This window comes from Cheilinus undulatus, linkage group 3 (assembly GCF_018320785.1).
Source record: "Cheilinus undulatus linkage group 3, ASM1832078v1, whole genome shotgun sequence".
Classification (NCBI taxonomy): Eukaryota; Metazoa; Chordata; class Actinopteri; order Labriformes; family Labridae; genus Cheilinus; species Cheilinus undulatus.
This window is the reverse complement of record NC_054867.1, coordinates 36,087,925-36,114,931: the sequence shown is the minus strand read 5'-3', so window position 1 is coordinate 36,114,931 and position 27,007 is coordinate 36,087,925. Positions and strand designations below refer to the sequence as shown.

General features: G+C 37.9%; 1 protein-coding gene across 1 annotated transcript in view; it reads left to right on the top strand.

Moving 5' to 3' along the window:
- The window catches only part of pparg (peroxisome proliferator-activated receptor gamma), a 53,379-nt gene continuing 26,372 nt past the window's right edge, over positions 1 to 27,007 (top strand). Inside the window, exon 1 of the mRNA XM_041782386.1 lies at positions 1 to 72. Coding sequence (XP_041638320.1) covers positions 21 to 72 — 52 coding nt within the window. The 5' untranslated portion in view covers positions 1 to 20. The remainder of the gene's footprint in view (positions 73 to 27,007) is intronic.

The window sequence follows — 27,007 nt, the reverse complement described above, 5'->3', positions numbered from 1 at the left end:
GGCAACAGTGTGAGTTTGACATGCAAACACCAGGCAGAGATTTTAACCATCAAAGTGGTCACAACAACTCAGGTGAGTTCAAAAGATGACTTGTGTGTCCCTGCACCAGGGTTTGACATGCTGTCTGATCTGTGAATTGTAAATTTGTGCGATGCATTGGCTGTTTGAACTAAGAAATGGTAGTACTTGCTACATATAATAAACACAGTTTTCTCTCTCAGATTTTATCGTCTTTTACATGTTTGGAATTTGCAGATATTGCACAACAGATGTGCTGTTGCCCTGACGAGAAAATCTTGGTTGTGACTCAGCAATTATTTGGACACAGGCGTACAACTTATAAAGCTGCATAGAGACTGACAGGAGCTTGCTTAATGTTGGTGTATCACAGTATTACATAAACTGGGAAGTAAAATGACTCACAGTGGCATTGCCAACTGTGCATATATTGTAGTTTTCATAATATTCATTAAAACCCATTCCATAACTTTGAATGATCATCATGCCAAACGTGACAGCACGATGTGAAATCACAGGGGATTTGTAGTGAATAATTTACCACCTGTTCTTGGCCAAGCGTTCTAAAACCTTTTCATACATTTACCTGGTCGTAAGACAATTGTAGTAATGCAGCTGAAAATGGATTAAGCCATACCTTATCATTTAGTGACAAATAGACATGCAATTTTATACTGTGATAGACCACCTGTTCAAGATCATTTTCAGTCATATCAAGTTAAATTGAACCTTTGTAAAACTGCAGCCAGCTGCTGCATATGAAGTATCTTAAACATGCATGTCTTTGAGATAAAAGCTGTTTGCCTCATGAAATTCACTGATGATAAAAGATGCAGAAATCAACAGCACTAAACAAAAAGTGGGAACCTGCAGGGTGAAAAAAGTATTTGTTGTTGTTAAGCAGTCAGAGCAAATTTAACTGACAGATTATAAAACGTAATACCAAATCTCTAAACATAATCAGAATGACAACGTTAATCAAACAAATGGTACATTCTTATTTTTCCACTTGACACCATGGGCTCGAGTTTATTAAAGGTGAAAATGTGACTACTGATGCAACATGGCTATTTTAATGCAGGAGATCCCACAATAAAGACAGTGTGGTTAAGACAAACAATGTTTTGGAGAAGTTAAGGATAAGTAATTAAAGTTCATACTTTTGTAGTACAGGTTCATCTGGAGAGATGGCTGTTTTTGTCCAAAGCAACAGTTTTTGTGTCCTATTAATACAGAATGTATACAGTTTTGTGTAGTAAAAACGACCTTAAATCTGTTTTTTAGCGAGCTTGGTGAAGTGAGCTTGGCGATCAGTCATTTTATATTGAATTAGATTCAGTTCTATGAATCTACAACCCAATGAAATAAAGCTAATTTTAACTACAGCAACATGGAAAATGCAGCAAACTGCATCTATCTATCTATCTATCTATCTATCTATCTATCTATCTATCTGTCTGTCTGTCTGTCTGTCTGCTGTTAAAAAATTATCAGAAGGTAAAAATGTAATCAACTTTTAGCTTTGTGAATCTGATAAGAATGCACACCAATAGAAATATCTTTCCTCTTAATGTTAATGATTTGATTCATTACAAAAATGAATACAGACTGAGATTGATTAATAAATGGGAAATCTGCCCTTGATCTCTCCTCCTGTGTCTTCAAAGACACACACATGTGCAGTCAATCCAGTTTAATACTAATCTACATCACTGTTTCAGATGTTTTTAAAAAGTTCTAAAGTACATCAGTCAGATGGTTTAGTTACTATTATTATTTAGGCTCATCTACCTGAGTGCAGTCCTTCTCCTAGCATCAGTGTACGCACAATTAATTGTGACTAATTGTGATTTACGCCATTCAGTTGCTGTTAGACCATGAAATAATGTATCTTTTGGATTTCTTTGTTTGTCTCTTACTGCTCTATTAGGGGAATATCAACATTAATAGTTAAGATCATCTTTTCTTAGTCACACATGTTTGTTATTATTTTATTTTGATTTATTTTATTTTATTTGGGGCCATCAAGATTAATCACATTAAACGTGATTAATTAAGGTCCACAATTAGTGCTCTAATTTTTTTTTAATCGCACTTAATCACATGCTTTATTGGTCTCCTCGACACCCTTTGGTGAAGCCCTGTCAGCGTGTCCCTGCAGCTGCAATGGTGTCTCATTTCACTTTAAAAAGCTCACAGACAGCTCAGTGGACAAAAGTCATTTGCACCTTGTGTTATCAAAAATGTACCTTTTTAATGTTCCCTTATTTTCTTTTCAATCCATAACAAGTTCCTTTTGCCATGGTGAAGTTCTTGTTAAAACCATCAATCTACCCATAAAAACAGGTCAGTATCGAAACAAGAAGTCAGTTGCAGCAGACAGCAGAAAAATCCAAAATGACAAAATAATTGAATAGTAGGATTTTAAGATTTGATGAAAAAGGGTATCATTAATCGTAATTAACTGCAGAAATCCTGAGATTGATCACAATTAAGAATTTTAATCTTTTGACAGTCCTAATTATATTATATTGTATTATATTATATTATATTATTCTTTCTTCCCAAAAACATTCCTTTCTTATGTTTATATTCATTTTTTTCTGACGGAAGAATTTGTATCTTACTAGTGACTAGCTGTTGACTTGTGGTGATCTGAAGTTTAAAGACTGCATTGAACACTACTAGAGTACTGAACACAAATGTTCTTACTTAAACTCATCTATTTGTCAAAGTATGGCGATGTCTACCACCTTAGAGTCGGCTGCGCTACAGCTTTGGAAATACTGCTTGCATGTATGTTACTGTACCATGCCATTATTAAAAAAAAGCTTTTGAAAAGCAGAAATACAGAAAATAGCCATGCTTCAAACTTGCTACTGAGAAATGTAGCCAAACTAGTAACACTACGACTTTAAGAAACACTACTGTGCAATGTAAAACCTAAAGAAAGATAAATCTGTGTATGGTTTGCTTTATTCTGCCTGAATGATTGTGTTGATACAGCACCAGTCGGTGAATTGTTGTTTAACAAGTTGTATAATTCCTAGAGAGGTGTGTGTGTGCTCAGTATATGTGTGTTTGTGTGTAAATGTGAATGACTGAGACAGATTTGGACTTTGCACCATTGTCATAAATGAAAGGAGTGTCTGAAGATACAACACTATGTTTATGTTGTCTTCACACAGCCTCAGAGTGATGTTTAACTTAGAAAACATATTTGCACATTAAGTTCATTTGAGTTTAAGTACTAGGATGACAAAACTGAGCTTTTAAAGAGGCCTCCAGTTCTCAGGTATCTGTGCTCATTTAAAATACCTGAAGCAACAGCTTCCTGTCTTGTGAAGTTATTTATAAACACCTGAGAGAGCTAAACATAATCACTGCATGTAGGTTTGAGGGGGTTTGTACCTGTATGAAGGAGAAGATAAAGAGTGACATGCTTCAGTACAGCCTACATATTTTTAACCACTACACTGCCAACATTAAGTGTTCTGATTATTTTTCTGCTAGTGTAAATACTTTAACATGACATGACACTGAGATGATGTCGATGCAATGTAGCCTTGAGGTTATCGTTTTTGTTTGAATTGAGTGTAATTATTAACTTTAACTTTGCCATCAGCTAATTCTTTGCTGCAGAATTTGGTTTATTTTGACATTAAACAAAACAGGCACACCAGCAGATTGTTTGCTAATGAAGTGAACAACAAAAAGGATTATCCACCAGTTTATCCTGTCTCCATTGCACAATACTCTATTCTTTCTTGTAAATCTTAACAAGCATCTTCCTCGATCTGTTTGCTGACTATGTTGTAATCAGTGAAGAAAGTGGATTTGACATGTATTTTGGCAGGATGTTTACAGGGGTATTATTTTACTGGAGTTGTATTGTTGTAAAGGTCTTAACAAAATTTAAAAAAAAAATAAAATTTGTCTGATTTGGATGCAAAATATACTGAATTCATTTGGAGTTTTCCCTTTTTGCATTTTTATTTGACAGCTGACTCGATATAACATCTTACAAGATTAACTAATTGTAAAGGTGGCACCTTTTCACGTTTTCTCCTGTTCAGTGACAAGATGTTTTTCAAAGAAAAGCTTCTTTCATAACACTTGAAATCTCAGAAATTAGTTCAGTTCCAAGAAATATCAAAGCGCGTTTTCAGTTCTCACCTCTTTATTCTTCGTATTTAATGTAGTCTACATCTAGGTGAGAAGATAACACACTCAGACGCAAGGTGCTAACATTTTAGCCCTCTGGCCATGTCCAGGTGCCATCAGTAAACAGAAAAAATGTCTCCAATACACACTGAACTCTTGCAGAACAAAGGTGCATACCTGCCTCAGACGAGATGTGTGGGAGTTATGTTTTTAAAAAGTCAATTTTAAGTTGCCCAGTTTATTAGGAAAGAAATTACTGCTACAGAAAGAGATTTTAAACATTTAAAGTCTTAAGAGCTGTGGTTCTCAACTGGTGGGATATCAGGACCAACCATCGTCTTATGTAAGAAACTGCGACCCCAATTTTCAACTGTTTAAATAAAGTGAAGGAAAAATGTAGCATTTTGGACCTGAGATGGCAGAAAACATGATCCATGATCACACAAGGAGAGAACAAAACAAACATGTTTACAAAGCACATAGCTGGGGTTCAGATGCCTGGTGGTTTAAGGTGCACCCCATGGCCCTTTCCCGCATGTCTCTCCCCACTCTCTCGTCCCTGTTTCCGACTCTATCCACTGTCCTCCTCTATCAATAAAGGTGCATAAAGCCCATATTTTTATATATATATATATATATATATATATTTTTATTTATTTTTTTTTTTTTTAAAGGACATAGTTACAGAAGGGCATGCAACATTTTTCCCAAGATCATATGAAAATTTGGGCAATTTCTTGCAGAATCACCTAATCATCTTGGGATAACCAACTTTTTATCCCAAGAAAGGGAGATGAATAAGTAGAAATCCGGAGAAAATGACTGAAATGTATTCATTATCAAAGTATGCATGTATTTCCACTAAAGGTTTCTGTACACTTTAGGTTTTTTGCCACTGTTTTTTTCAGGCACTCACTCATGACCCTCCTGAAATATCCACCACCCACTTTTGGGTTCCGAGCCACCACTTGAGAACAACCATTTTAACATTCTGACTCATTGTATCCTCCTACATAATCTTCTTGCTGTCTTTATGAGCCAAATCTACAAACAATTTTCATTGAAAGTTCAGAATTAACCCATGTTTTATATTTAAGAACACTTTAAGGAATAAAAAATGGTTGATGAAAGTTTAGTTCTTTATGTTATAAAAACAAAAGTATCATTTTGTTTGTTTTGTATTATTGGTCTACTCCAGCAGGAGCAATTTTTCAAAGCTAGATAATTACAGAATAACTGTTACCAGATGAACTATTTTAGACTATATTGAAGTGTTTGCTTGATACAAGCAAAGGTGGACAGATGGGACAGGTCTTTGTTCAAACCTGTGTTCAAATTTGTTTGGGCCAACAGCAGCGCAATTAGACGTTCATCTGGACAGTAAAAAAGAAAAGGAACCGTCCTTAAGAAAATTGTTAAACTGCCAGTGCACTTTAACATAGATATTATTCAACAGACAGTGGGGGATATGAAGCAAACTTTGCCCTAATTTCCCTTTTAAAAAGATGTGGGCGCAACAGAAGCTCATCAAGTCCAAATCTAATGGGAACCAAAGACTGACTCAGATTCTGACTCTTCGCTGGTTGAGAAATCACTTTGGTTTGGCAGCAGATGTAATATATGTTACTCAACCTCTTGATTTCAGATCACCTAAAAATGGTCAATAAATGTACTTCCTATCATTATAATTATTATTTTACCCTGTGTTGTATTTAAAATTACGCTCGTTCTCATTTAAGTTTTATTCAGAAATGTTTCATCGTTTCTCTCAAATGAACAAATACAAACTGGCGAGTTGGACTTTGTAATAAATCACAACATTATCATTATTGAAATTTGCAGGAAACAAACAAAAAAGGTCTGAGTATACCACTGTAAATTATAAACTAGCAATTATTTCTCATTCAGCCTACATTTTATACATTTGATTGAGCCTTTGGGTTGATGGCCATGCTTTCACACCATTTGATGCAGTCAAATGATACTCAAGCTAGTTTTGAGTGATCCTTAAATTCATAAATGCCATTTTAGAGGTGATTAAATCAGAAAAGCATTTTGGACTTGTTGCACACATTCATATTGTGTTGAACCTAAAGAAAAGCTGATCAGAACTCAATAGTTGTGTGTATCTTTATCATACAGTCATATCAGGCCCAATAGTTGGACAGATCAGTGTTGAAATTCACATCAGTTTTTTAATCATATGGTCCCACTGGATTTCCTTTGCTTTTGAATGTATTTTTTCTCATCTGAAATGATTCAGGTGGTGGCAGATTTGATCACATGTAGCAACTGCTAAAGCTTGCTAAAGCCCCTACTATGAGAGGAGATGAAGGTTGCCCTGGCTGAAACCAGGACAACCTTTCATTCAGAATTGTCATATTCATAGTGGGAATACCAGTTTCTGAGGTTCAAAGATTTATTTTCTTTAAAGTTGATTTTTTTATTCCTTTATTGATAGGATAAGCTAGAGCAGTGCTTCCTGAAGTGTGGGTCGTGGCCCACTAGTGGGCCCTGGAGATTCTGCAGGTGTGCCATGATCATTTATTTTGTCAGATGTCCTGGCGGTCAGTGTTGGATTAACAAGTGACTCTCCATTAAACATTCTTCAACATCAATCACTTCCTGAGAAATAAACAAAATATCAGCACCTTTGAAGATATTAATATTAATGAGTTTGTGGACTCACTAAATAAGGTAATAAATGTCAGAAGAATATCTAGGTGACTTTGTGGATGGATGCCTGCTCAAAAACATGTTAATGACAGTGGCATGTTAAGTATACCTGATGATTCCAGAAACACTTTCCTCATACCATTAAAAGCACGGATGAATTATTATACTCAGGAATCCAGCAGGAGAAAGGATATTTGACTTTATTTCAACAAAGGTAAAACAAAGCATTTACATTTAAATTATATGTTTATAAACTGAAACATATGGAGGTCAGTATTTTGAGTCTCATGTTTTTGTTGTGTTAGGATTTTGGTTAGCCCCTGACAATTTTCAGGTTTTATGTTTGGGAAAGACTAGACTAGAGTAACTGGTTGAACCTCGGGACCCACCGTCAACTCCTCGATGAGAAATTTTACCAATTTCTGATTTTTTAATCAATCAGATCTATTTCATTTAAAATAGTACAGTTTGGACCCTGATTGTGATAAAAGAAAGAAGCAGGACAGAGCAAGCCTGCTTTGAAAGAGTTTCATGTACAGGGAACCAACATTTTTTTCCAGGCAGAGATTTTCGACCCACTGAAAAGGGCTTCCCTAACCCCTTTTGGGCCAAACCCACCAGCTGAGAACCACTGGACTAAAGTCAGAAACATGACTAAGACAGTGAGGAAGGACAGACAGACTTGAGCCTCGCCTGCCCCCTTAGAAAACAATAGTCTCTGTACATGGGTAATGCTGCAACATAAACACTAGACTAAGGCTTCCCAAAGTACGTGCCACAGCCCCCCAAGGGCCCCAGATGTACTGTAGGTGGGCCACAAACAGTCATTTACAGTACATCAAAAACATAATTGTCCCTTTCAAAATTGAAAAGTATTAAATTATCATAAATACCTGATTATATGTTAGGATGTTTTTAACAAGTACCAGAACTCACAAGAGACAGCAAGAAGATCTAACTTAGATGTGACCTCTTTATGATCTATTATGCCTGATGTGCAAAACCAGGATCAAAATTGAACTTATGTTAAATAAACTGGTGAAATTCCTTTAAACATACCACTATGCTGCTCACTTCTGAACAGCTAGGATTCTGAGAAATTTAGTTTACTAGGAGAAAGTTTTCAGGTGACAAAGTAGGCCTAAAGGCGACTTGTCAGATGCCTGATAAAAACGATGAAAACCATGGTGGCTTGTTGATTGTACTTTGTGACTCTGAAAACTCTTACCTAGAAATGTTAATATTTCTATAAAATAAGCATTTATATTAAATCTCTGTTCATCACATTAACATGTGGAGTTTTTAGCTAATGTTATAGTTGTATGAGGGTTTTGATAGGCTCCAGAAGATTTTGAGGGTATCAAATTGGGCTATGGCAGACTTAAGTCGGGGAAGGGCAGCAATAGGCTACCTGGCACTGTAACGATGTACCAATTTTAATTAAAACCATAACTGTGAATTGTTGATATGTGCTAATCTCTGGCCTCTAACTACCTTGGTTTGGACTAATCCAGTTTGGTTTTGAAATTTTACTATGGAAGCCCCCTTCCTAATACTGAAACCTTTTTCTGATGGTCATTCACAACAGTGCAACATGCGGAGGAAGGCAAATCTTTAAGGGCCAGCTAAGACTAGTGTTAAGACAACTGTGGCGTGATGGATAGGAAACGCTTAAATTGTTAAACCACCTCTGACGCCTATTTTGCTCACATCAGGCCCTCATAGAACCTTCCTTTCTAACAGACATTTCTAAATCAGTGTCCGTTGAATACACCTTTCCCGTCACACATATTCACAGCACGTTCTGTGAATGAAAGTCACGTCATGTGCTATTTTGTTATTGTCCAGCTAAACAGCAGCGGAGGGCAGCACACTCCCGTCTTTTCCTCTCCACTTCGAGGAACAAGGCAAGACCCTCCCCACATTGTACCTCTCCCTCTTCCTACTGTGCTACCCTCCTCTCACTCCCCATCTCCGTCAATTATTTTACCATAAATCCTCTCTGTTGTGATTTCTCACATGACTCCCACAGCTGGGAAGTTGCACATAAAGTGCTCATTAACCTGTGTGACATCATTGTATATGACAGTCGTATAGACTATCTATAGGTCTGTCTTTCTGTGTCATCCTTTCCTCTTTCTATCCCTCGTGCCGTGTTCAGCACCCCAACCTCAGGCTTAGTGTTGTGTATGTGTGGGAGTGCTTTCGTGCAAAGATAGATTTCGGCTCTGCTCTCCTGTCATAAATAGGAGTGTCCTTAACTGGGCTTTGTTTATGCTATGAACACGTGCTCTAATACACATTGTATGTCCTTAGTGCTATGGTGTTTGTGTGAGGCCTTGACAGCATGCACCACTCCTTCTCCTTATCCAGCGAGGAAGCTCTAGAGGCTCAAGAGACTCATCAACCATTAACTCATACTATTTAAAGGAATTAGGGGAAAGTTCATGTCCTTAGATTATTGTTAAAACTGTGATTCCCAGCAAGCATAAATCACACAAACATACTCATACAAAATCATCCTACTACACTTATCTGCCTCTCTCTGTCTCTCTCGTCACGGGTCAGTTGAATTGTACTTATATGCCTTTACTTTTGCAAATATATGCTATGAGACTGTATTTGTTGGCATGATTCTACTCAATATGTTCCTTAACAATCCCCAAGAGTGCTGTTCAGTGGAGTTCACTCAGCATGTTGTCCTGTAATACAACATCCACCTCACGTCCCAGTCACATTAAGATACTGACAGCAATGTGATCATATCCTGAAAAATGATTGTGTGTGTTAATCTGGCAAGCCAAGCCTTCCCTTCACAATAGATTATTGAGATATGTGACATTTATCAAAGACGTGGATGAAAGACTGGATAGTTAGATTAGACTCTATTGCTGAAAACTTTGGCAGTTATATGAGGTGGTTCCAGCTGTAATGTGTGCAGTATTTTGTTGTTGTTTTTTTCAATGTTGATTTATTTCATTGTGTGTTTCATTGTTTAGGTGAATACAATCAGAGAGAGAGGGTGTCACTGGAGGAATATTTAAACTTCCAACAGAAAGTTCAGGTTTGAACCAAGACCATTCTAGTAGGACTGCTACAGACATAACCAATAGAGTGGTGCCATCTTGATGTAATTTTGTAGGAAATACCCAGAAGTTAGCGTCACATGGGTTCCTTCGGCGGTGAGCCTATGGGATTTTTCAGTGGGTTTTTTGGATAATTGCTGAAAATAAGATCAGTGTCCAATAAAAGTTTATGAAACTTACACGTTTTGTTCACAAAGATAATCTTCATAAATTGATCATATAAGCATCATCTCTGGTTTGTTAATAGAACTGACAAAAGTAAAAAGCTAACGTCATGCAATATTGAACTACAACACCGTCAACTTAATTTAACGTCGTCACCTGCAGCTACAAGTGAGCGGCCGTGCTTTGGATGATGACGTATAATCTTCCAGACAAACGCTGTAGTCCTAGTTAGCTTTCCTTTAGCAACCGCCTTTATTAAGACGTGAAAAGATACAACTCTAAGATGGGGCACGTTGCAGATGTATTTTATGTTGTAGGATGAAACATTAAACTGTCTTGAGCATGTGTTCAGCACAGACTTTATTTCAGGCATTTAACTGAAAACTCATTCAAAAATCCTATAGACTTTTAGACAAGGGAACCGGAAGTGTTAAAATGCTAACTTACTTCCACGTTTTAGGACTCATTCCTGCACCACTCTATGCATCAGTTAGAACCAGTGTTATGTTGGCAGCTATTTTTTAATTTAGCCTTAGTTTTAGTCTTTAGATTAAATGCCTTATGGTTTTGGTCATATTTTCACTCTTCATTGCTTAACTGTAGTGAAAAGAAATGTAAAAAACATTTTAGTCCAGTTTAGATCAATAAGAAGTCCTTACATTTTTGTCATCACTTTTAATCAAGGTATTTATTTCTTTGAAGTCATTTTATCTTTCAAATTCTATATGAATATTAAAGTTAACTAAATGTGATGCATTATCAATATGTTAATTGATTTTAAATGCACTGATAAAGCTACTGCCATATCATACGTACACCATGGAGAAATATAATGATTTGAACGTCCAACAGTGAAACACTTACATCTTAGTCTTGATCTAGTCTCCTTGAGTAAAACTGAACTTACTTTTTGTCAGAGATTTTATTAGCAAAGATCTACTTTCACTAGTTGTAGTCTAGTCTTACTTTTGGAAAAAAGGTAGTCGATAAACACTTTTAGTTAGTTAGTTAGCTAGTTTAGTTAGTTTAGTTGACAAAATTTATATTGGTTTTTGTTTTTTTTTCAACACCAAAACAATACCATCTCCTTTAATTGTACATTAGTTGGTATTATGGATGTAAGGATACACCCAAGCTGCCACTCGATTTAAACCCCAGTTTTTTTTTTTTTTACGAGAAGTATAAAGTCAAAGTCTTGACTTTTTCCTTTATTTCACTTTTCAATAGACATTTTGAAACATGTTTTTTTAAGTAGTCCTTTTCCATTTTTAACAGTGACTTTTAACTTTCTAATTCAAAAACAAATAAATGCACATTTTCTATATTCATTACATTGGAAAAAAAAATATCAACTTAGAAACTCTCTTTTGAAAGTATCTATGAAAGAGAAGGTAATTTTAAACAATCCCCAAAATAAAAAAGCAAGATATTAAAAAAAGGTAACTCCTTTTTAATTCCCATAAAATAACAACAATAAAGCCTCTGCTCCTAGCTTGGGATTTACATGATTTCCTCAAGGAATATCACCATATCAACATTCTCAGGCAGAATCCGAGACCTCTGAACATCCACAGTTTCCTCTACGGTTAAAAAAATGTCTGTCACTTGGGACAGAAGTGGCTGGCATGGAGAGACATGCTTTTGGTAGAGGAGAAAGGAATCTATTATGCACCACTGGAGTGGACAGCTCCACTTCACAATGCTGTCACATTGACGATAAGCTTTTGCAGTGCAGTTTCTGTAGTTGGTGTTTAGATGTGAGAACAGCCTCCCTCTCTGCAACATTTTCGTTTGTTAGTGATGTCAACAGCAATTCTGTTTGTCAAACACAATTTGATATTTCACATTCAACAGTTATTAGATGAGCCATGATCGTCTGAAGTCCAGCCGTCCACTGTTATTAAAACACAACCTGCATCCTTGACTGCCGACACATCCAGTACTGCAGAGTTTTCACCTGGTCCGGCCATGATTGTTTTGTTAACTTGCTGCTCTCAGGTCCCCTAAGAAGAGTTTATGACATAGAATAAACTGAGTTAAAGGCAGGCCACACCTCCTATTGTTTTATCAGAGTATCGTGACTCAGATTGTGCTATATTGATTGTAATCCCCTTTTATTTGTATCGATTTTAGTTGGTTCAGGATATAATCTCACCTCCCTAGTTTGTTTCTAATGTAGGGCTGCATAGGGATGAAGTTGTTATTACTCTCAAGTTAAAACTAGGGATGTGCTGAATAACTCAGCTTAATGGTTTAAGTTGTATTCCTTGGTTGTGTGCACCAGAATTATGAGTCAGTTAAACCAACTGTTAATGTTTTTTTAGCAGTTTAGGCCCACAGCTAGGGTCAAATGCTCCCTCTATACTGTAGCCACTAGTAGCCACTGTAGATGTTCTTAATGACTGCTACATAGCTGCCCCAGTGCTCTTTAATCCAATGTCAACAACGGGGAACTGACAGCACTGATAGCATCTCATAACTTTAGCACTGTTTGATCTAGAAAATGGTGTTCAAGTTGTCCAGAGGCTGTGTCTGATTACACTCATATTTAACCAAAACAGTGAATGACAATATTCAGCAAAGGAATGCAGATGTTAACCTGCAAAGAGGATTGAAGGCCAGCACTGCTAGCACTGCTAATGTTAGCCACATTATGTACACCTTTGTAGAGATACAGTGTGGAGTTAAAAAAAAAAAAATCTCCTTGACTTTAGATGAGTTTACTTTCTCTCCAGGTACTTCAGCTTTGTCCCGCAGACCAAAAATGTGCTCATTAGTCTAATTGGTGACTCTAAATTGTCCATAAGTGTGGATGTGATTTTGGCCTGGTTGTTTGTCTCTATTTGTCAGCCCTGTAATTGAGCGGCAACCATTCCAGGGTTCGCCCCCCGTTTCTTGCCCGATGACAGCTAGGATCGCTCTTAACTCTCTTAGCATCAGAATTGGATGGATGACGCTAATGTACTTCACTTTTTTTTCTAGATCTAGTAAACGTGCCCTGCAGGAAGATGCCAGAGTTGATGCATTTGCAGCTCCTGCTTCACCCTTTACAATTTTGAACTAGAGTCTTGAGAATAGTTACTGAGTATGAGTATTTATAAATAGGTACATGGCTGATATAACTACAAGCCAGCTATTTGTAGCTATTTGTCTGGAGGCTTAAAGCCCACCTCAGCTCCACCTCTCTTTCTGATTATCTGTTGATCTTAAGATTGAGACAGCATTTTTAGTTTGTTGGCCTCAAATACCCCTTTTTGTAACCATGTAGCTGATGTCACTCTGTTTTCTTCCACTATTATCTGGAAACACCTCCAATAGTGTTTTGTTTTTAAACTTTGTGTGATCTTGTATTAACACAAAAATACAGCATTAGTTCATATTGATAGAAATATCAACAAAAGCAAATACTGTTCCTCATCAATGGTGATTAAAGTCAAAATCAGGAACTCCAGGATAACATATCAATACCTAATTAACATCATCACAGCCTTCATCTTCTTCATCTGTTTTGTTATAATATGTTACATATCGGTTTTTTAAAATTATAATTCTCTCTTAAATGGAAAGCACATAGTTTGACATTATTTCTCATTCTTTTGCATTGTTGATGAAATTGCTCGTTGTCTCCATGCACACTTGAGGTAAAAAGAGAGAAGTGGAAGCTACTGTCAAGCTAATGTGCGACCACTTGACCCTACCTGTCCGACTGTGACATCTGTGAGTGAATGACTGATAGATACAGACACGCTGAGACTCTCTGTCTCTAAACAGTTCAGTCAGTGTGTCTCCTCCGTCACATTTCTCTAGAAATCACTTTAAGTCAAGACTTGTTTATTACAGGATCACTTTTCTTCTATTGGTTTCACTTTCCAATTGTTTGTTCATCCCTGTATTGTCACGTAATGTGTGTACTGGTTGGAATGAAGATCAACAAGGAGAAACCACTTCTCTTCGGTTTGGCCTGGGAACATGCACAAGCATAGCTAGGCTTGAATTATTCCTTATTCTAGCACATTTATCATAAAAGAAAATAAGTCAGAGTTGAATTTCAGAGTTGAAAAAAGCATAAATTTACAGTAAAAACCTAAAAAAACTATATATATCGGAGTTCAAATCCAAAGTTTTGACATTTAAATCTTAAAAAAAAAAAAAAACTTTGTCAAAAATTCAAATATTAAAATATCAAACTGAAACAGTGGATCGATCTTCAACATTTTGATCTCAAAAATTCAATGTTTTGGTTGAATAAATTTACAACTTTTAAGGTTAAAAAATCTATTTTTTCTCATAAATGATAAATAATAATGATTTTATAACTTGAGAATTTTGAGTTTTTTCTTAAAAGTTTACAGATTATTTAGTATTATTTTTTACTAGATGTATGGATAGTCTAAACATGGATCTTTTTTGAAGAACAAGTGTCTGTAGGCCTAATATGTTTGGGTTTTGTTAATAAAAACAATTAAAATTGATGTATACTTCCTCCAAGTGGGTTCTGGGGTGCTAAGTTTTTCTTATGGGGCTTTGTCATTACATGGCCCTGCGCGACTTGACTCAGCACAGCAGCCCAGCGCAGCAGGGGATTTGCTTTTCCACTACAACCGAGGGTGCGTCTAGAGCTGATGACACAGTGGTTTGAGCCATCCTTGATCTCTCTACACGGTCTGACTCCGTCATGAGCGAAATGTTGCAAACGTCTCCAGCATTTTATTTTATAAAAGTCTAGAATTAATTTGTCTCTAAGAAGGGGACAGGGTCAAATTTTTATCAGGAGGTGCACAAGTTAGTGTGAGAAGCCGTGCGCAACTATCGGACCGTAGTATGCACAAAAATCTCAAGTTTTGGTTTTGTGTCATAAATATTTAAGGAAAAAAAGGTGTGGCACTACTGGCATGCAGCGTCTAAATTTTAAAAAACTAAAAACGGGGAGCAGGTGGCCTAGTGGTTAAAGGCACTCCCCATGTACGCGGTTGGCCCGGGTTTGAATCCGGTCCGAGGCCCTTTACCGCATGCCTCTCCCCCACTCTTGACCCTGTTTCTGACTCTATCCACTGTCCTCTTCTATCTAAAAAAAGGCACAAAAATGCACAAAAATAAATGTTAAAAAAAAAAAAACATCAAAGGAGGTAAATCAGACAATCTTAATCTGATTTTCAGAAGTCAAAATGAAGAGTTTTTGTAAGAAATAAGATTTGTTCATAAATGTATCTACCAAATTTGATTTAAAACATGAATTTACCTTTTTTTCCAAATTGCAGAAATCTTTCCAGTCTAACTCCTTTATACAAGAAATAACTGCACTGAGTATCTAATTAGGCAGTTCTGATTTTTTACAGCTTAAATCAGAGAACTAGCAGTCTCTACCGTGCTAGTATTGCATGAGGAGGCTGAAGTGAGTGCGTCACTGCTGTCACATCGACACTGAGTGACTGTGCGGACGGGGAGAAGTGCAACTAGAGAGGCATGATGAGGTCGCCTGTCAGAGTGAAGCAACAGGAAATCATCTGCATCTGATGTCTACCACTTTACACACACACAAAAGCACTTCTAACACAGGATATGTTAATAATAACAAAGCACGTGTTATGAAAAACACTTGAGCACATAAGCACACATTAATACATACTGTGAGATTACAGAGTGACTAAAAAATGAGAATTGTACATTTGCATTAGCACACCCACTCCCACTCACTCACACACATGCATAGAGCACATGATAGTTAGCTGTCTGAACTTTTGCTGAGCCCAGACTCTGTCAGAGAGAGAAAATGTGTGTGTAGTTCCCTTTCTATTGGTCATCACTTCCTGAGGAAAAGCATGACCACGCGCACAGACACCAGTCTCCTCTCCTGTCACTGTCACTTGGTTGCTGGTCAGTGAGCTGACACCGAGCACTCTTTGAGTTGAAACGGGATGAACAGGGTGAGTGGACGGTCCTGTGTCCTGTGTGGGTTTGAGTCTCTGTGTTTGTGCTTGTGTCACAGTCATTCAGCTTATTTTGTTGAATCAGTACTTGAGCTGGATGGCTTGGATGAATACCAAGACGTCTACTGAGAAAAGGCTGAAATGAAAATACTATTCTTATTTTGATTGATGATATGTGGTGATTGTATTTATATGTATTTATTGTGGGAGCATCAAGAAGACACTTTATGTAACCAGTTTTGCCCAGTATGCAGTAACCCTTGAATTGGAGAGCTATTGCACAAGCTTGCTTTGGCTGCTGTTTAGGATCGTAATTACATTTGGTAGCAACAGTTAGCTCACAACCTGCAGTAAGTACAGTGTATTATATTATTTTACTGCTGTTAAGGAGAGAGTCAACTGTGACAGTTTGGAAGGAAATCAGCCCATACGTTAAAAAACATATTTGATTTGTCATTATCTTCTAAATTAGTACTCAACAGCTAATGCTAGAAGTCAGTAGGGATGGGAAATGATAAGATTTTATTAACATCAATGCCACTATCGATTCTTCTTATCGATTCAATTCTTTATTGATTCTCTTATCGATTCCTTCCTGTGAATTTTCTTTATGGATCACTAAAGATGTTAAACATCAAGTGTTTGAGAGGAGAACATGCTAAAATAATTAATGTCTCAGTTAAAACAAACTGCTCTGTGTACCTTCAATCTGTGAACTTGAATTAGAATACAGCACTACTGCTCATTTTCTTAAAAAGCTTAAAATAAATATAAAGCTAGTCTCTGACTTGCATTTAAAATCACTGTTTGATAGACATTGCATGTTGCCCTGTGTGCATCATTTTTGGAGAAATGAAGCCACACTTTTGACCACTTTAGTGTGTTTTTGTGACAGTACACTAGGAATGGGTGGTTTTACTGTAACACTGTATCCTGGGGTGTTAAACATAGCCACATGAAGATGGTGTTGTCTGATGAGCACACATTAATGATAAGTTCCTCAAGAATATGTGTCTTTCTCCACCTGTAGCACCACTGCCTGTGTATGAACATGCTTTAAAAATGATAACAAAACTCCTGTTAATGATGTCTAGACAGTTTTGCAAAAGATGAACACGCACATATGGACTGGTGTACAGATACATGTGCGCCATGGCTTTGCATGGCGTGGGCACAGCTCTGGCACCGTGGTACTGTCTTCTCTAAAGTCAAACTGTGACACCGCTGGTTGTCATGTGATCTAAGACAACATGAGTTTTAAAACGCTTTAATTGTTCTTTCTGGGTGAAGATCAGTGATGAGAAATGATTATGTATATTCACAGGTGCTGCGTCCTGCAGCAGCCATGCCCGGCACAATAAAACCATTTAAGATTTGCATAATTGTCCTCAGTAAAGCCATTTACTTTCTCAATTACAGAGACCAGTGATATTTCTTTGTGACTCATTTCAAAGTAGATTGAATGCAAATTAACTGTAAATTCAGAGTAGTAGAAAGGTGAGAAAAAGCTTATAAAATAGTAAACATTAAGCTGATTTTTGTTGTGACATGCAACACACAGGATCACATCATTTGCGTTATAAGACTAGGCTAAAACCTAGTATCTGGCCCACTATCTGGGATGCCTGTTGAAATGCCTGACTGGCAGAGTGATTTTGTCTTTGTTGTTATTTTTGTGAGCCAAATTTATTTTGGCAACTTGAATGTACAGCTACATGTTGTCCTCTCGCTCTCTGTCTCTCTTCTTAATAAAGCTCTTCTCTGTGTACATATGAAACACTACAGAGACGTGTCAGACTTCACTGATAGAGACAGACACTGAGACACTGGAGATAAATTGTTTTTTGTCAGATATAAGTCTTTAATGGTAGTGAGTTTATACTAACAGTAAAACAATAACTGAACTGTTTATTCTAAAATAAAAAATGCAGCAGGTTTCATGAACATTTCTAATTCTCCTCAGACAGGTGTGTAAGGGTCTTTATATGTGGGAAATTAAGCTAAATGTCTACTACAGTGTTCCTGTTTTTTTTTATATCAATTATCAATAAACAGCACATTTATCATATTCCCTGCAAATAAAGACATGCTAGACGTTTAGGTGGCGTTCTCTTAACAACGCAAATGCAGAGATTTTAACATTTATTTGTTCTCCATAAACATATGGTATGGTTATTTTTTTTAACATAGCACACACCCCTGGCTCACGCGGGCGACACAAAGACATGCAGCTCGAGCGCACACACAGCGCTGACACGCTGGTCCTCCATGGTCAGAAAGTAGCTTTAAGAGGAGAAAGTTCTGCTGTTTATCCTCCAGTATTCTGAAACTTTTTCCCTCAACAGAAGCCAGAAGTCTACACTACCAACATGTTAGCGTGCGTTTCAGTGTAGGTGTGTGCGTGAGCGTCACGTTTGTATATGTCACTCTTATGCAGCATTAAAGAAGACGAGGATAAGAGGAGAGCAGCAGACGCTGCTGTGTAAAAAAAAACATGAACCATCAAGGAGAAAAGGACGATAGGAGAAAGAGTGACAGGGGAACAGGAGATCATGATGGAAAAAAAATAGCTGAAGGTTGTGCAGGAGTCTCAAATCACGAGTCCAAATCAAGTGCAAGAACAGCGGTCCAGTTCAGAGTACGCAGCAGCGGTCCTACAGCAACATCCAAGCTAACAGCTAACACCGGACAATACTGGACAAGCCAACCGCCATGATCTTAAGCCATGCTGAAGCAGACTAGGAGTAGAGCGGGAACAATTTTTTCCGGTGACGGAAAGCTTTCAAGTGTTGCTCTCTGCGCTTGTTTGGCTGAGACACGATGTCTGGTTCAGACAAAAGCTCAGTCCTAGCTAATGACAGGCCTGCTAGAGTCGTTAGCTGGGACATGAGACTCATTGGCTGTATACAACAGCTAACCCTTTCCCCGTAACTATCACATAATCATGCCAGAGCAGGGCGACAGAATAACGACAACATCGTTTTCTGTGGCAGAAAGCTTTTCGTGTTGCTCTCAGTGCTAACTGTAATGAAGAAATGTGTTGGTCTGGCTAAAGCCGAGCAAACGTTTGGCTAGCAGCCATAAATAGAAGCATTCACATAAGTAACCCTTTCCCCCTTATCTATCACACACTCCCACTGAAGCAGTTTAGCAGAAGAGCAAAAACACCCTTTTTGTTACAGAAAGCTTTTAGTGTTGCTGTCTTTGCTTGTTTTAATAAAGAAAAATCCAGTTTGACAGAGTGCTGCTGTGATTAATTTAGAGCTAATTGCTACATGAGCAGAAGCATACACAAGCATTCACACAAGAAGTTACCTTTTCCCCCTCAACTATCATATAGTCATGCCAAAGGAGGTCAGCAGAGGAGTGAAAACATTTTTCCCAACATAAAAAGCTTATAGGGTTGTTTTTATTCTGTCATACAGAAATGTGGCCCAGTTCTGGTTAAACAGAGGCCATGCTAAAGCTACAGTATATCTGAGTATTTACAGCAGCGGAGACAGCCATTAGAGGGCTTCACAGCACAAGTAAACCCCACCCATAGCGCAACGCTGTGTGTATGGCTCTAGTTAACACAGTGGAGGCAGCCACCACTGCCAGCATTCAGTACAAGCAAACGTAACTCTGTATTGTAAGGCTTATAAATTAGCGTCACTCACTCAGTTACTTACTCAGACACAGACATTGCCATATGTAGGGCTGACCTCAGCCGTCAGTCAAAAATGTCAAATAGGGCTGCCGCTTTCCAGCTGGTTAAAGCAATTATTCAGTTATTTTGTTTAGAATTCTAGATAAGAATTTTGGCAAAATCATATGAATACAGGCAGGTGCACGCTGGTCAGCTTTGAATTAGTTATTATAACAGTATTTGGAACAGCGATAAAATTGTTGTTTTAAATTTGCAATGCTGCAGGAACTTTGTTCTGTTTATTTTTTAGCTCATTTAGACAACCATGGAGGTGTAATGAGGACACTGCCACGATCAAGGGATAAGTCTGTGTGGGCTAAAGATGTCCAGAGGCTTTGTCAGATTGCACTCAAGTTTAACAAAAGCAATGAGTGACAATATTCAGCACAGAAATGTGGACGTTAACCTACAAGGTTAGCTGGCGGTGATTAAAAATCAAGCCATGGTAGTTTGAAGGAGAGGTTCCTCCTTGGTCTGCCGTGCTGACATGAGCTGTACCTGGGTTACCGGTGTTTGTGAAACCCGGCTCCCTGGAATCTAGTTTTGCCAAAGCGTGTTGTTTGGTTGGGTGCTTTATGAGGTTAGAATTACTGTTCTTGGCAGTCGGCAAACTTTTATTTCCTTGTCTTTTTTTATCCTTTATCTCAAGGAGGTACAAATAATGCTGGTATTTCCAAGACAGAGAGCTCACGCTCGAGTGCTCAACCATAGTATGTATGTGCGATTGTGTTGGTGTCTTAGTAGCAAGCGATCCTCTTTCTCCCAGTCACAGCGTCTGCTGAACTGGATGTTTACTAACCATTTACTAACCATCATCCAGTTACCAGCTGTAAAAGTACTTTAAATTCTCTGTAATTGTAACGGCATCATGCCTTTAAAAAGAAACACTGTTACACTACTAGTTACCATAAAGTTACTGTAACACGTTACTTAGTAACCTGTTACTCCTAAGACTGGTAGTAGCGTTACTACCCTTGCAATAAAACGTGGCTACAGCCTCATCTAGTGACAGTGGTTGTGCTATAGCTTAGAGCAGTGGTTCTCGACCCTGGGGGTCACGAGGCACTGAGAGGGGGTTGCCAGATACCTTCCAAAAGACAAAGAATGTTTTTAAATGGTTTCAAATTGTACATTTTACCCATTTTTGTAAAAATGTATGCACAAAATTAGTTAAATGTTAAAAAACATGCTCATTTCTTAAGATTTATGCTGAAATCAAAGCAATTTTTAAAAAATCCTTAAAAAGTAAGTCTACACTACTGTTCTTGAATTTGCATGGCTGTGTCTAACCATGCTTCAAGCACCCTCAGGTACAGTTGGGGTCCCCATTCTGTGGCATCTTTATTTTGGGGGTCGTGGGCTAAAAAGTTTGAAAATCCCAGGATTAGAGACAACTTTTAACTGAGCTCAACCTTTAACCGAATATAACTCCGGTGCCGAGGGTTACACCATTAGATCGTTCTGTGGGATAATCAGTTCCTAAAATAGGCATAGGCATATTTAAATAACCATGTTTTTAAAGAACAGAGAAGAACACTTTCTTTCATTTGGGCAGGTTTGGAAGAAATCTACCTACCCCACAATCAGACCTGAAGTTGACCTGATGCTTATAGGCACTCTGCTTTACATGTTTTAGAAGTTGAAACCGAAAAATTAGCCAAAAGAAAATCAGAAAAGAAATCAGATTGTGGTTGTACAGGTGCTGTTTTACTCAGAGCTGTGCCAGGCAGATAAAGACTGTGGTCTCTAACTTCCCCCTTTTATAAGCTTTGAAGTTTTCTGAGTAATTCAGTACCAACACAAAGTGTGGGTTGTCAGACACAAGGAGACTCTCGATTCTGTTAACAGGCGAGTCCAGACCTCTAGTTGACTCTGTGTGCACATGGTTTTCCATTGCTCTCCTGTTTGATCATGTAGGCGCAGAGGGGGAAGGCCCTTTCAGGTAATTCTGCCTTTAGTGGCTTCAAACCACCAAGGTTAAAGAAAAAAGTTTATTTCCTGAAGAGCGAGGCAGGTTGGTCGGTTTTTTTTTTTTTAGCATTTGCGCTGTTTGCAAGTTTTCATACCCACCAGTTTTTCTGTTTGTTAACCAACCCAATAAACTCATCTACTTTCTATAAGAGCTCAGGTTACCACAAATGCAATGTTTTCACTGAAACCAACAGCCAGGCAGAACTCAAACACAGTTCTTCTTTTGAGGGGACTGCAGGCAGACATGCAGGCGGGCATATCTTTGTTTTAGTCACTGAACCACATGTTTCTTTACATGAAGAGGTCAGGAAGTCACAGAGCTCTGTGTTTGCACTAACTCTCCCTGTTTCTGTTTGACGCATACACACAAATATATAGCACCACTGCTGTAACATGAGCTGCTTACTGTGCAGAAAAAAGGAAACAATCTATTACATCAGTAATATTATCAGTTTGTCATCATGATATTAGTGAGACAATAACTAGAGAACTCATGAAGTATAAGATTGAGCTTAATTGAGGCAGTGTGGACTTCTGCTGCAAACATAATAGCCCCTTAGGGACAACAAAAATTTCTCATTCCCCTAGTTTTAATAAAACATAAGAAGAAGCAAATGTAGAAAATGTCTTGTGAGTATTGTTTTCCTTCAAGTTTTTGTGTCAGCATTTCTTGTGAAGCAGTCAAGTTGGTTTTCAGCTAAAAGGGTTTGATTATCAAAGCTTGTTTGCAGCGTTGTTTTTGACAGTAGTGGCGAGGTTCTCACCCTGAGAGATGAAGGGGATAGTCATTATTCAAACAGAGAAGATAAGAGAGTTAATGCATTGAATGCAGCGGGGCAGGTTCTGCCTTTTTGTCTGTGACCTTACTAAATACACCAGACCGGCTTCTGTTTTCACTTCTGTCATTTTCCTGAACTGCTCCTCAGCCTGTATATTTCCTCTGCATGACTGTAACATGACATGCTGCGTAGGAGGCTTATACACCCAAGGAAAAAATGATGATGATACTGGATGTTTTCAGACTTGTTCATGAGGAGTATTTCATACATTTTACTCCTTTTAGCTAAGTTTTAGTTAAAATCTCCAAATGAACTCCTACTATGGAGTTTTCATGTCAAAAATAAATAAATAAATAAAAAATCAAAATAATATTAGGGCTGTCAGGATTAATCACAATTTTTTCAGTTAATGAAGGTCCATAATTAGTGCATTATTAGTATTATTTTTACAGTTGTTTGGGTGCCTTTTTCTCTTTTGTTGTAGAAGTATGACAATGGGTAGAAGGTGACAGAGTGGGGAACGACATGCAGTGAAAGAGCCAAAGGTAGGACTTGAACCCAGGCCAGCTGCATAAATGGGGCGCAATGCAACCGCAAGGCCATTTGCATCAAGGTTATTATGATTAACTAAAATTTAAATTTGAACATCATTTTAGTTGACTGAGACAAAATAAAACCTAAGCCATACAAAAGACGAAAACTAACCAAAACTCAATTCTGTTAACCACATGATTTAATTGAAGAAGACTTTATACCGTGGTAACTTTAGGTCTTGAGTTGTACAAAAACATCAAAATTGATTAAATAAAACAAAAAGTAAGGAGCCCTTTTGGATTTCACCCCTGACAAGTAGCCCTTAATGCTAAAAAAAATTAATACTAAAACTAATAAAAATTAAAATAAAATGAAGCATTTCTAAAACTGAACTGAAATCTAAAACAAAAAGTAAAAATTAATTAAACGAAAAAATAAAATAAAATAAAATAAGAATCCAAAGCCATTATAAACTTGATGTAAACTACACTAATATTTTTTGAACTGCAGTAAATATCAGGATTTGTTGATCCTTTCAGCACACTTTGGTTAATCCACTGCAGCATCTCCCTGCAGCCACAGTGATGTAAAGTAAGTCCACCACTGCTCCTTAAAGTCTCATTTCTCTTTAAAAACCTCTCAGACAGTTCAGTGGACAGGTCAAATGTCATCAGCACTTTGTGAAATCAAACATTTGCCTTGTTCCCTTATTTCGCACTTAGTTTAAGACGGCAGCAAAATGACACAAAAACAATTTTGGGCAGAATTGAAAATATAACAAAAAGGGTGTGATTAAACATGATTCATTACAGAAAATCTGAGATAATTGTAATCTTTTGATAATCCCAAGAGATGTAACATAAATTCAAAAGGCATATGAGGACTACAACCACTTATGCAGTAACCTGACCCCTATCCTTTGCGTCATTCTGTTTTTGACTAAATCATTGCTGTTAAATTTCACAACTTTGTCCCTGAAGGAAAGATTTCACATCCCTCTGTCTGACCTCTTGGCCTCACCTCTTTTTTTCTGAATGTCTGCTCTTAGACAGAAACAGCACCATCTGCTTAAATGAAGATTCACTATTATATTGGCATATGTTTAACTGGTTCCTTCCCCTTTTGTTGGTCTAAGTTCTGTCTTAATTCCCGTGTTTGTCCATTCAGAGATACAAGATTCTACTTGAAAACGCTGGCGCTTTCTACAGTATATGTCGGCTCAATCACTCATACAGTATCAGTTCGCCTTGTCGGTACAGTAGCCTGCCAGACCTGCCTGCCAGTTTGCCGTTTGCCTTTTGTTATTATGTCATGATTGAGGCAATAGCTGATAAAAACACACTCCTACACGCTGCACTCTCACCTGGAGGACGAGTTCTGACATGTGGAAAGCTGAACACTAGTAGGAGACACCAGCAGAACTGTCATGCACATGCGCACAGACCCACACAAACCTTTGCAAACACAGTACACACTGTAAAAGCCTTACTAATCATCTGCCATTTACTGTCTGAAAGAGTGTTTAATCACACAGCACTCAATAACATACATTCAGTTTCAGTAGATTTGACTCTACACTGTTTCTGTGAAAACTTACAGGAGAGCAGTAACAATAGAATAGCCTTCCATTTTTTTCTATCTCAGTTATACTGAAAAGGATGCTGACGTTTTCACTTGAAGCCACAAATGTGCAGTATAATGTCTTGGGATCTTGGGACTTGCTCTATGTCACCCCTTTCAAATTATCTCTGTCACTCCTTATCTCCAGTGCTCACTCTCCCACAAGATTTCTGCATCTGTAGGAGGACTTGGTGCCAAGCAGGACACAAGTTGCTCCAATGCGGCGTCTATTTTGGGTTTGGATCAGATGGCAACCACCCAACAAAAAGGAAAAAGAACCAGGTTTCTTTGGTTATTAATAGTCCCCATTTTCCCTTACAGCAGCTTCCAAGACATTAACCCACAGCCTGCAGATGCTCACCACATACTGTTCCCTTTTCTCCCTCCTGTTCTGAAACAATGTCAGCCTTGATGTGAATTTTAAGTGGTTCCCCTGCTAATTATTGTTACCAAAGTCAAAGCAAGTGAAAAGGAAACAATAAGTATTTTAGTGTGGAGGATGTTTGCACCAGAGGGATGTTTTGCAAAGTAATGTGAAGCCATTTTTATACATGGTCCTTCTGTGCCATCAGTTTATTGCTATTTTAGTTTTGTCCTGTTGCATAATTCCTGGCATTCTTTGTTACTTTCTTTTCCGAATCATGAACTCGTTGATTAGCGGAGGTTTATTTTTGGTTGTGGATACAAAAGGTTGTTTTGCACATCAGGTGGTTCAGGACGCAGCCTTTAACGCTATTCATTATTTATAAACTGCTGCTGCTCTGCCTTTTCCTTTTCAGAGTTTCTATGATTTAAATGCATGGGGACAGTTCAAGCTTAGTTGCCTTTTGCATTAAAAATGGTCAAAAAACAAGATGTGGCAAAACTACCCACATTGATCACATGAAAGGTGTGTGAATTAGCCCTTCATGTTTCTTTAAGATAGAAACTCACAGATGCATTGACAAGTCCGAAGAGAAGCATGTTAAATGGTTAAATAAATGGTTGGAATGGGATTTTCCTGGTGTACTGACCACTTTGCTTTTTTATTGTATGATTCTGAATGTGTCAGATAAAATTGCAATGACAACAACCATGAATGGTAAGTAGCTAACTTGCTAAAAAACTAAAATGATGGTTGATATGCCAGTTGAACCAAAAACAATCTTAACTTTATCTAATTTTTCTAGATCAGAAAACTGCCAAATCCATCTGCTCTACAAGATGCATACCCACCGCCCTTGTTTATATCCGTTAGAGCAGTGATTCTTAACTATGGGGCCATGGGCCGCGAGCGCCTGCTAGTGGGCCGCCAAAAAAATCCTGTTTTTCACCTGTGGGCCGTGAGGGCCGCGAGGAATAAGTATTGGCTGCGAGACGCTCAGTTGTAATACACCTCCCCGCCACTTGGTGGCAGTAATGCGTTAGTCAGTTGACTAACAAGCTCAAACAAGCAGAAGAAGACAGCCGCAAGTCTAGAGCAGAAGTTATGAATAAGTTTGTTGATGTAATGAATGAGTTGTTTATAATGAGGTATAATTTCACACATTCACTGATAGCCACATGTGGCTCTTTAGTAACCAGTTGCGGCTTTTTTAAGGCTTACTTGGAAAAAACAAAACCTTAAGTAAAACCCTTTATGAAGCTAAACACCGTCATCAGTAAAGATTCATGATAGGTCACATCAATAAATCTCTTACCCACACACAGAAGACAGGCTTTTACTTCCAAATTTAAGCGTTTATTATTTTAAATCCGTATTTTATTACCGTCGGATGCGCTCGACAGAGGAGTGTGTGTAAGAGAAGAGAGAAGTGGAAGTCCGCCGGTGGTGCGTCTCTTCAGTTTGTTCATTCATCGAGGTGTTTAATCTGAAGCTTCCCATTTCCTCGTTTTAAGTTTTTCTCCAGCCACATCCTGCCGATGCTCTCTCTCACACAGATCTTATGACAATTGTGCCGATGCGCGTCATCAACGAGCATAACTCACACGGATCACACGTAGACATAACGTCATATCAAGTAAAAGTTGTCCAAACGTAGGTGTTTCATTTGATCTTTAATGCACTAATGATCATAAATATTGTCAAAAGAGCAGAAATATAAAACCAAAGCTCCAAAATAAAGCAGGGTGAAACGATGTGTCTGGAGAGTTGCAGGTGTGAGGCAGGGCTGGTTTTAGTCATTTGGAGGCCCAGGGCAAAGACCAATATGAGGCCCCTCCACCTTTAACTAAAGAATTAATAGGAAGTGGAAAAAAATTATAACGTATCTCTTTTATGTTAATGAAGCCACAGAAATCCAGTAAAGGCCCCAGTGTGAGCTATGAATACCCAAATAGCCAACTATCATCCATCATTGTCTTTGAAAAGCTTCTCAGAGCTCAAACTCAGCACATTCT